Source organism: Myotis davidii, unplaced genomic scaffold, assembly GCF_000327345.1.
Source record: "Myotis davidii unplaced genomic scaffold, ASM32734v1 scaffold762, whole genome shotgun sequence".
NCBI classification, from domain to species: Eukaryota; Metazoa; Chordata; class Mammalia; order Chiroptera; family Vespertilionidae; genus Myotis; species Myotis davidii.
The window spans coordinates 166,877-177,074 of record NW_006293699.1 but is presented as its reverse complement, the minus strand read 5'-3'; the positions used below and the strand labels follow the sequence as shown (position 1 = coordinate 177,074).

The window sequence follows — 10,198 nt, the reverse complement described above, 5'->3', positions numbered from 1 at the left end:
CCCACGCGCCGGGCTTGGGTGCCGCAGGGACGCCGTGTCTGGCCCCTTGGAGGCACCGCTGGGCGGAAAGGAGCCCGCTCACTGGGGATTCCAGGCAGGAAAACGGAGGCACGAAGATGACAAGGAAATTCGGGACGGGGAGGCTGAAATAGGAGTGTATCGGGCTAAGAATCTCTCGCGCCCGCCGGCCCTCCCCTCCAGTAATCCCCAGCACCTCCACGAAAGCCCCATCTTGGCCGGGGGGAAAGGGCGGGGTGGGGGGCGAGAGGGGTGTTTCGGGCTGGAGGTTGGATGCCCGGTACCCTGAGCTGGACTTGACTTCCCCAAAGCCGGGGACTTCTGCCCGGGAGAGATTCCCTGCGGTGACCTCCGTCCTTGAACCCAATTCATAGCCATCACCTGTCATTTAAAAATCTGTGTGCACTTCTGGTTTTCTCAACTAAATGATAAGTTCTTCGGATAAGGAATACACTTTTCGCTTCTTTTCTATAGTCTGCCCCTGGGTGAAGCACAGAATCGTGAACGCACAAAACGTTCAGATGTAAACGAGTTAATACATATTTAGCACCCACTCGGGTTCCTGCGCTACGTGCGGGTTGGGCCCCATTTCGTTCGGTTCACAGCCCTCAGAAATGCAATCATGAGACAATGAGAGAGCAGCGCGATCACATCTATAATCGCCTCCGTACGGGATGCGGTCAAGGCTACTGCATCTGTCTGTGCGTCTGTCTGTTGAGGGCGGTAACCAACCTGCCAGCCTCGGCCACACCCTAGCTGGGCTCGCGCTCTGGAGACTGGCCTGGGGTTGGGGGGCGGGGAACGACTCCAGCCGGTTTGCCTGGGGAAGCGAGCGACTGGAGTCGGGTGGCCCAGAGAACAGAAGGGTCTTCGGCGAACGCTAATTCCAGTTTCCAATGGGGCACACCTGCCTCTCGGCCCAGCCTTAGGGTCAGCTGGCCCCCGTAAAGACATCATCAGGAAGAGATGGCTGGGAGCCATTCCCCAATCAACGCTGCGCTCACCAGATGGCCTGGAGAGAAGTGGGAACCCGTGCAGAGATGGCCACGAGGCCGTTGAGACCTCGACACCATCGACCCGGTCAGAGCCGGACCGCCTGGGCTCGGGATGTAGGCCACCAAACCCCAAACCTCAGAGAGCGCCCCACCCCCAGCCCTGCTGCACTCTGGAATGTGTCACCCCGGAGAGGCCTCTCTCAAAAGAAGGTGGTGGTCACGGAAAGAAATTAGAGCGGAGCACACTGGGAGCCGCGGCGCTACCCCGGCACCCGGAAAGCGGATATGTGATGCTTCCTGGGACTTGAAGTCCAGGGTTTGCCTCCACCGGGGAACCCGAGTCCCGGGCAGCCGGTGCCGCAGAGAGCCTGAGCGCAGCCTGCTGGGGGTTGTAGTCCTCTGGCGGCCTCGGGCGCCGGGCATTACTGGGAAGCCTGGTGGTCTTAGGACTACAAGCTCCAGAAGCTCATGGGCAGGCGGGAGGGCGGGGCCGGGCTGGAGGCTGGGGTGCCGCCTCCTCTGCATTGCCGGGGCCAGAATATTAAAACGGAGGGCCCACAAGGGTCCCCGAAGCGGCTGCGATGCAGAAATACGAGAAACTGGAGAAGATTGGGGAAGGTAATAGGACCACGAGATGTTCTTGCAAGATCTTCTGCATTCCTTGCATCTCTGGCTCCTTCCTCTACCATCAGCAATGCCCACAGACTCCGACCTCAGCACCGGCTGCAGCCTTGGCCCGAGCTCCACACTCGGTGCAAACAACAATCCTCCTGTTAGCATTTCCTGCAGACGCCCCCTCCCAAACTTAGCACTCCCTGTAGGCCCGATCTCCGGACCTCAGCACCACTTGTACGACCCCCTTCCCCCCAGCCTCAGTTCTGACAGCAGACCTCAACCTCAACGTTCCTGCCAGCCTTCATTCCTCTCCCAGACCCCTGCTCACTATTTCCGGCCCCTCTCAAAGCACTGCCTTCATTATTGACCTGCCTGGCAGTCACAGCCGCCCCTTGCTTAGACCTCTGAGCCTCTGCAGGCCCCTCTGTGCCACGTCCCCACTCACAAAGCTCCGCCACGCCCGGCTTTCACCCTGATTCTCTTCTCTTACTCGTCCAGGCATCGGAACACACTCCCATGATACCTCCCCTCTTGGGAAGGACTTCTTGGAGTGGGGAAGGGTGCCCCATTCTTTCCCTCACCCCAACCTCCTACCACTAGGCACCTACGGAACAGTGTTCAAGGCCAAAAATCGGGAGACTCATGAGATCGTGGCCCTGAAACGGGTGAGGCTGGATGACGATGATGAGGTAGGACTGGGGCCTCTGGTGGGGAGGGGCGGGGATTGAGGGCCTAGGTTGGGTGGGATGTGACTGTGGCCCACCCTGCCCCCTCCCATGTGTAGGGAGTGCCGAGTTCTGCCCTTCGGGAAATCTGCCTACTCAAAGAGCTGAAGCACAAGAACATTGTCAGGTGTGTAGGCCCGCAGGCTCCTCCTTGCCTGTGTAGCCATCCGGAGGAGGTGGGGGCTTCAGCGATGGACTGGGCTGCTAGTGGGGTGTTAGGAGCATCCTGTGGACCTGCCTGGCTAAGCCCTCCCTTCTCCCTAGGCTCCATGACGTCCTGCATAGCGACAAGAAGTTGACTTTGGTTTTTGAGTTCTGTGACCAGGTGAAAGTGGGACTTGGGGGACAGTAGCCTTGGGAGGATATAGGGGCCCAGACTGAGGTTAAACTCTGTCCCTTCCCCCACTCCATCCCTTTTTAGGACCTTAAGAAATATTTTGACAGCTGCAATGGTGATCTAGATCCTGAAATTGTGAAGGTGAGGGGACTGCTGTTCTGGGGTCTCGTGGAGGCTGGGGTTCGAGTATACGTTCAGTGTACCTGCCTTTGAGCACCAAGCTCAGGCCCTGAACAGAGACGCTCTGGGTGTCCGGGACTGAGAGAATCCTGTGTTTACTCTCCAGGAGCCTTTTCCCATGATCTCTGACCTGACAGTAATGGTCTCAGTGACATGATTTACACTCGAGAGATGAAAAAATGAGATTCAAAGAGAGACATTATTCATTCAACAAATACTGAATGTTTTGCTGTGCGCCAGGCACTGTTCTAGGCCCACGACCAAATGCCTTGTCTCAGATTCCAAGGGAAACAAATGCTGAATAATAATATAGCACAATATATGTATATGTTGACTGTTATGACGTGGATGTTCAAATGAGGCCAGGGAAGGGAGAATACTGTGCGCCGGGAAGGTAGGCAGGTGCACATGGCTGTAAGTCCCCCCATTCATTGTTCATTTCTAATATCCAGCATAATACAGAGTAAACCCTTGATAATAAATGAGTGGTGTGTCGCTCAACTTGGTGCTAAAAGTCCAGTGGGTACGAAGCAAAGCAGAGGGCGAAAAGGGGAGTTGGGCACAGCTTCCCATCCTGAGGGTCTGACGCCCTCTTCCCTGCTCCTCCCCCAGTCATTCCTCTTCCAGCTGCTAAAAGGCCTGGGGTTTTGTCACAGCCGAAACGTGCTGCACAGGGACCTGAAGCCTCAGAATCTGCTCATAAACAGGGTACCTTTTGGGGAGAAGGTGGGAGATGGGGGAGACTGGAGCCAATGTCTGAATGACGAGGAAGCTGGGCTGGAAGGTGGGACCACGGAGCTAGCCCTGACACTGTTCCTCCCATCTCCCTCAGAATGGGGAGCTGAAATTGGCTGATTTCGGGTTGGCTCGAGCCTTTGGGATCCCTGTTCGCTGTTACTCAGCTGAGGTGAGCGGGCGGGGTGGGATATTGGGTTGAGGGAGGGCTTCCCCAGTGAGCATCTCTCTCAGCTCCTATCTAGGACCCAAAACGTTACTCTCTCCTATCTGAGCCTCCTCCCCCCAGCCCTCTAAGTGGGGGGCCCCTGTGGGTGGGGTCTTTTCCAGGTGGTCACGCTGTGGTACCGCCCACCGGATGTCCTCTTTGGGGCCAAGCTGTACTCCACGTCCATTGACATGTGGTCAGCCGGCTGCATTTTTGCAGGTGACGTGCTGGGGGTCTGCAGAGGCACTTTCTCTCCCCTTTGAGCTGACAGATAGGGTTTGGAGGGTCCCCTCTGGGGCAAGGAGCAGGGCCATTGGGGCTGGGGAGTCTTGGGAGTGAGGGTTTCCTCGTGTGTCCGCTCCTCTCACCCTGTCCTCTTTCTCCCAGAGCTGGCCAATGCAGGGAGGCCTCTCTTCCCCGGCAACGATGTAGATGACCAGTTGAAGAGGATCTTCCGATATCCTTCCATTCCCCTTCGCCCCGAGCCCTCTGGAAGGGGAGTGAGGAGCCTTGGGCGATGGGCTGGGTCAGCATGGGAGGGGCTGTGGGCTTCTGAAGGTCAGGGGTAGAGGGCAGAGGGTGGGGAACACCCCTGGTTGTCACAGTGCAGCTGCATGCAGAGCTACAAGGTTTCCCTGGGGGAAGAAGCCAAGAGAATGCTCTTCCAGCTGCAAGGTGACTCCTTAGGACCAGGGAGCCAAAAGGATTGGCAGGAGGGTCTGTGGGCGTCGGGGAAGGCTGGCGGGTCCTCAGTACACAGACATCAGGGTTCAGGTCCCAGCAGATGACATGTGTATCTGTAGCGCCTGGCCCACAGTAAACACCATGCAGGTGGGACTGAAAATGAGAATCCCATGTGCTGGGGCTGCTTCTGTGGTGAGCTGGCGGATAAAGCGGGGTGGGCAGGGGTGAGTCTGAGGAATTCTTCCTGGGAGAAGAGCCTCGCACCCTGCCCTGTTGCCCTGAGTGATCCTTGACTCCCTGGACACACTGCTGGGGACACCGACTGAGGAGCAATGGCCTGCTATGACCAAGCTGCCGGACTATAAGGTGTTACGGGGGGTGGGGGTCATGGTTCAGCGGTGGTCCTTATTTCTCAGCCCTAGCAGCCTCCGTGCCCCTCACCTCTGGTCTGACTCTGTCTGTCTCCTACAGCCCTACCCGATGTACCCGGCCACAACATCCCTGGTGAACGTCGTACCCAAGCTCAATGCCACAGGCAGGGACCTGCTGCAGGTGACCGGGAGCAGGGGAACTGGGGGAGGGTGGGGCTCCGGGCAGCTGGCCCTGCCTGACCCTGCCACGCCTTCCTTCCGTGCCTCCAGAACCTCCTGAAGTGCAACCCCATCCAGCGCATCTCGGCAGAGGAGGCTCTGCAGCACCCCTACTTCTCCGACTTCTGCCCCCCCTAGGCTCTGGGACCCTGGGTCGCCAGGCTGGGGCCTGGCCTGTTTTCAGCCCCCTCCCGGGAGGGGAGGAAAGCAAGAACGCACAGTGTGCTGAGCTCCAGCTGTGCTGGGCCCACGCGGGTGTAGGCGCCCTCGCCTGGGTTCTCTCTCCCTCTACAGACTTTATTTAATTTCATAAATTGGCTCCTTTCCCACAGTCTGGCTAATGTGGTGGTGGGTGGCTCTGAGAGGGTGGGCTTGGGTTGGGGTTTCTACCCCGCTTCACCACCACATGCAACCCTGTCCTGTCCCACTGTGTGCTGTACGTGGTCCTGGGCTGGGGGCTGAGGGCTGGGGGCAGGGGCTATGACTCTCAACCCAGTGGCTGGGCCCAGGGCAGTGCTGTGCCCACACGTGCTTATGTGCTTGTGCACGCCACTTTCTCGGCAGGAGGGCCCGTGACTAAGGGCTTAGGCAGCCAGTGTCCGAGAGCTTCCACTGGAACAGGAGAAAAGGGCCGGCGTTTCCTTGTGGTTCTCTGTATCCCATGGGTGCCTGCCCTGTCCCTTCCCTCTTCATCCCCCCATACCTCGGCCTGCAGGCTGGGACAGGAGAGACTCAAAGATGTAGTTAGATCAGGAACACCTCTCCCTGCTGCCTTGTCAGGTTTCTCATATTTGGGGTTGCAGGGAAAGTGGGCTGTGGCTGGGTGTGTCCTTACAGAAGTGAGGCCGGCCCCCTCACCACCTCAAGCTGGGGCCTGTGCTGTTGAAGGGAGGCCGGGGAAGCAAGAGCTCTTCCCGTGGAGACAGCACGCTGAGCCTGGTCCCATATGTGAGAAAAACAGTCATGACCTAAGGCAGGACAGCAGCTTGTGTTCTTGGAAGTGGGAGATTCCCTCTGCCTGCTCCCCACTTCCCGATAGTCCCCCAGTGGGATTGTCCTGCTACTGACTCCTGTCTGCTTGCACACCTGGCTTTGGGCTCCATTCTCTCTGAGATGTCACACTGAAACTTATTCCCACTGAGGTATAAATGACTGGTGCCCCCTTCTTACTCTTCTCTCCCAGAGAGACATTTGCAGGCTAATTGGGAAGCCACCCACGTTTCAGACACCATGTCCTTAGATGATGGCTGGCAGAAGTCTTGTGCCTGAGTAGGGCTGACCTTGGCCTGACGGGTCTGCCTGTAAGAGGAACAGCTCAGGCGGATGCACTAGAACTTTATTTGGGATGAAGATGGCAAAGTCATGTGCAGGCAGAGCGTGTCCAGGATGTTGAGGTTCGGCCCTGAAGACACAGACACCAGGTCTAGAGCCGTGTGACGAGGTAGCAGGTGCGGTGGGAGGCAGAAAGAGTCCTGGTGACGGCACAGGGAGGGGTGGAAGGCCTGCTGAGACACAGACCACAGCGCTGCGACAGGAGGCCTCGGACCAATGCCCTACCTTGCTCCTGCCCTCCTGGACCTGAACGCCACCCTCTGGACTGGACCTGCCCCATCTCCCTTGACCTTAGGGGGCATTTTGTGTTACCTGGAGCCTAAACTGAGATTGGGCACTTGATTTCCATGGCTGCCCAGCCCTTCCTGAAGCTGTGGGAGAAGGGAGAGGGTCAGAGGAGGGGAAGGCTCCTCCCACCCAGGGACCAGCCAAGTCCTGCATGCCCCTCCCTGCCGGCTTCAAGGGGACGGCCGAGCATCCAGGTGGAGGTGGCAGGGGAGGAAGAGTGGGCTGCTACCAGATGGGTGCTGGAGGGCCTTTGGGAGCGCTTCCGGTTCCAGAAGTATCCCAGGACCCTGTCTAGGAACACCTGGGGGCAAGCAGTGGGGGAGGTGGTCAGCCCACACCTCCTCCTCTTCCCCCCACCTCCCGGGTGGGTCTGTGGCTTCTTTCCCTCTCCCAGAGCTGGGCGCAGGCCCACCTCGCAGAGGTAGTCCAGGATCTCGAGGATGGTGAGCAGGCTGGCCCCGATGAACAGCCCCATCTGGCCCCCAATGTCGCCTGTAGAGATGGAGTCACTGTCGGCTCACAGCCACCTGCTCTGTGCACACCTCCCCAGGGCGCCCTGCACACACACCTAGCAGCTCTGACACCTCATAGGCCTTCTTCTGCTCCACTGTCTCGTAGTTGAGGGCCTCAAAGAAGATGTCCAGCACCAGTACGTTCTCCCTGGAGGAAAGGGGGCGGGAATGCTCACTGGACGCGCCCTGGTGCGCGTTCCCTGGTCTCTAGGAGGGACATCGTCACCCCCGTTTGCAGAGGACACAGCGTCAGAAACGTTAGGCGGCTAGTCCAGAGCCCCGTGCTGACATGCAGGCTGGTGGGTGGGCACAGGAAGGCCTGGTTGGCCCGGGTCAAATCTCTGAGACTTATGAGGACAGTGAACTTTTTCAACTGGTCAGCCTTTTTGTGCAGTCAGAGGTCCGCATACTAAGCTCTAAGTCAGTTCACTGGCACCAAATTATCTGCCTGAACTGTAAACAGCTTTCTGCTGGGTGGGTTTATGTGGGCACAAACTCCCTTGGGTGAGGTGTTTGAAAAATCATACCAGGGCCTACATTGGAACTCTGAGTAAACCTCTTCTTCATATTAATACCTTTACTACTAAAATTACTCATTCGGCAGCCGCACTTCCGAGCCACATAGCGGGTTTCGCAGGCCAGGCGACACCCCATTAGACTATAGGGAGGGCTGGGGCCGGGGCTGGGGCTGGGGGGACCCAGGGGACCAGCGGGTTCTGGCTCAAAGTCGGGGTCTAGGGATGCGGAGCTGCAGTCGCCCCAGGGTGGTGGCAGGAAGCTCAGCTGTAGAGGGTTAAGGAGGCTTGGGGAGAAGCGGGCGCCCAGGGAGAATGTGCGTGGTCACTGCGGGGTTGAGGCCCTGGGACAGGTCTGAAGAGCTGCAGGGTTGGGGTCTCAGTGGTGTGGGCTGCAGGAGGGGGTGTGAGCCTTGGTGGGGGGCGGGGAAGGGGGGCTTGGCCCAGGCAAGGATACTTGCTGCTGCTGGCAAGACACAAAAACCTGGTAGCCAGGGGCTGCCCCAAAGCCCAGTTGGTCGATGCTTGGTGGCTCCTCCTGGGTGTGGATCTGCACTCGGATCCCCACCTCAAACGGGGTCTCCTCTGTGAGGGGGGAAGGGACCTGAGGCCTGGGTTCCTGGGGGCCCTGGCTGCAGCCCCTCTCCCCAGGCCTGTGCTGGGCCAACCCCGCCCGCTCCCTACTCATAAAGGAAGGACAGCTTCAGGTCCCTTCCCAGCACCTCCTCTCCTTCCCAGAGCCTTTTGCACCCCACCGGGGGCCACCCGCTAGCCTCACACGCGGGCTCCCCTACCCATGTCCTTCCACACGGGCAGGTACTCGTCCTGCTGCACATCCAGCATGATCTCCAGCCCATTGCCCGCTCCGCCCTTGGGGGTGGTGAGAAGCTCTGCCCCATCCGCACCGGAGTTGAAGGTGTAGCACTGACCCATCCTGGTAAAGATCTGGGGGTAGCAGACGGGTGCAGACCTCACTGGGGAGCAAGGGGCAGCCAGGCAAGCCTAGGGCCATGGGACCGCTCCCTTCCCCATCCTGTTTGGATTTCTTCTTTGAACATGGAGGCCCACATCTCAATGCCCCCCCATCATACAGGCGCATGTAGTTGGACCCTCATGGGCTCCCATCATGCCACCTTCTCACCCCTTCTATCCGCAGCCTAGGGCACCCGTCCACAGGGCAAGTGTTTCTTTGGAGGCTGGGGTAAAAACAGTGGGTCCCAGTTGCTCCCCTCCAGGACTGGCAGAATGTGAAGCAGAGGGAAACCAGCCCCTCCCTCGCAGACAGTGGAGTCTTCTGCCCTGAAATGGTCCAGCCCCACTTGTATCCCTCCACCCCCAGTAGTGAGGTTTCCATAGACCAGTCCTGAGCCCAGAGCCAGCCTGGGTGAGTGCCCACTCTGGAAGGTGTGACCTGGCACACTCTAGTTCAGCTGAGTGACAGGGCTGGTCTCAACAGAAAGGCGGGTATTGGTCAGGTGGGGACCTGCATCCTGCTGGGAAGGACAGGGTCCCAGGGCACAGGTGCTAAGATCCCTGGCTTTGGGGGAACCTGGGCTGCCAAGACTGGGATGGCCAGCCCTCGGCACTCCGGGGTCTCTGGTGGGAAGGGTGGGTGGCCAGCTCACCGCAGTGAAGTTCTCAGGCCCGCAGGGTTGGCCGCGGTAGCGACAGTCCAGCAGCATGTCCTCCAGGGTGTGCCCAGCCCGGGTGTAGAGCCGGGCCATGTCGAAGGTGGGGCTGGGCATGAAGCCGGGTGGTGTGGGGGGCTGGCCCAGCGCGCGTAGGAAGGCGGCGTGCTCAGAGGGCTCCAGGCCTAGCAGCGAGGGCCCGGCCCAGTGCAGGTCGTTGGGCGTGAGACGTGAGCGGCGCAGCGGGTTGATGTTGCACAGGGTGATGGCCGGGAAGATGAGCTGGTGGCTTTCGCGCTCGTCCAGGGCCGTCTCGTGATGGAACTCCCCGTAGTAGCGCACCCTCTCTGCCACCTGGTAGAGGAAGGCAGCCATCGACAGGAGCATGGCCACGGCCCACAGCCCCCGGCGCGGGGTCAGGCTTCCTCGACCAAAGACATGGCTCAGCCCGTGTAGCGTGCAGCTGCTGGCGAACACACTGATGTCCGAGGCCTGCCGCCGGGCTTCCTCCGGCCCCGAGGGGGGCTTCATGGCCCCCGCTGAGGTGAGGGAACAGAGAAGGCTGGGGTTGGTGGCCAGGCTACGGAGGTTTAGGAGCAGAGAGGGTCAGCCTGAGGTCTGGGAGGGGCTGGCCAGGCAGGGGACAGTGCAATGGGAGGCAAGGAGAGGAGCCACACCTGAAAGGGAGGTGGGGAGGCACTGGCCTGGCTGGGTTGGATGTAGTGACCCGAAGGGTCCAGCTGGCCTCGTCCGGGAACGGGCTGTGGCTCCACGGGCCGGGGCTGGGCTGGGGGCTCCGCAGCCGCAGCCGAGCGGGTAGGGTGCAGCCTGCGTGG

General features: G+C 59.6%; 2 protein-coding genes across 2 annotated transcripts; one reads left to right on the top strand and one right to left on the bottom strand.

Moving 5' to 3' along the window:
- Positions 1-1,491: 1,491 nt before the first annotated feature.
- CDK5 (cyclin-dependent kinase 5) lies at positions 1,492-5,421 on the top strand. Its single transcript, XM_006767269.2, has 12 exons — positions 1,492-1,631; positions 2,229-2,317; positions 2,413-2,480; positions 2,618-2,678; positions 2,775-2,831; positions 3,483-3,578; positions 3,703-3,777; positions 3,936-4,032; positions 4,201-4,270; positions 4,803-4,863; positions 4,969-5,049; positions 5,139-5,421. The coding sequence occupies exons 1-12, from the start codon at positions 1,595-1,597 to the stop codon at positions 5,223-5,225; spliced, it is 879 nt and encodes a 292-aa protein (XP_006767332.1). The 5' UTR covers positions 1,492-1,594; the 3' UTR covers positions 5,226-5,421.
- A 984-nt stretch (positions 5,422-6,405) lies between these two features.
- Positions 6,406-10,192, bottom strand: ASIC3 (acid sensing ion channel subunit 3). Its single transcript, XM_015566237.1, has 8 exons — positions 9,360-10,192; positions 8,529-8,679; positions 8,192-8,319; positions 7,757-8,002; positions 7,276-7,426; positions 7,120-7,199; positions 6,937-7,008; positions 6,406-6,589 (listed from the first exon to the last, which is right to left on the bottom strand). Exons 1-8 carry the CDS (start codon positions 9,891-9,893, stop codon positions 6,416-6,418), a joined length of 1,536 nt encoding a protein of 511 aa, XP_015421723.1. The 5' UTR covers positions 9,894-10,192; the 3' UTR covers positions 6,406-6,415.
- Between the last annotated feature and the right edge of the window lie 6 nt (positions 10,193-10,198).

Coding starts and splice junctions, on each gene's coding strand:
- ASIC3 (XM_015566237.1), bottom strand. CDS start 9,893: ATGAAGCCCCCCTCGGGGCCGGAGGAAGCCCGGCGGCAGGCCTCGGAC. Junction 8,003..8,191: donor TGTCTTGCCAGCAGCAGCAA/GTATCCTTGCCT, acceptor AACCCTCTACAG/CTGAGCTTCCTGCCACCACC. Junction 7,009..7,119: donor TCCTGGACTACCTCTGCGAG/GTGGGCCTGCGC, acceptor GCTTGCCCCCAG/GTGTTCCTAGACAGGGTCCT.
- CDK5 (XM_006767269.2), top strand. CDS start 1,595: ATGCAGAAATACGAGAAACTGGAGAAGATTGGGGAAG. Junction 1,632..2,228: donor ACTGGAGAAGATTGGGGAAG/GTAATAGGACCA, acceptor TCCTACCACTAG/GCACCTACGGAACAGTGTTC. Junction 4,864..4,968: donor CCAAGCTGCCGGACTATAAG/GTGTTACGGGGG, acceptor TGTCTCCTACAG/CCCTACCCGATGTACCCGGC.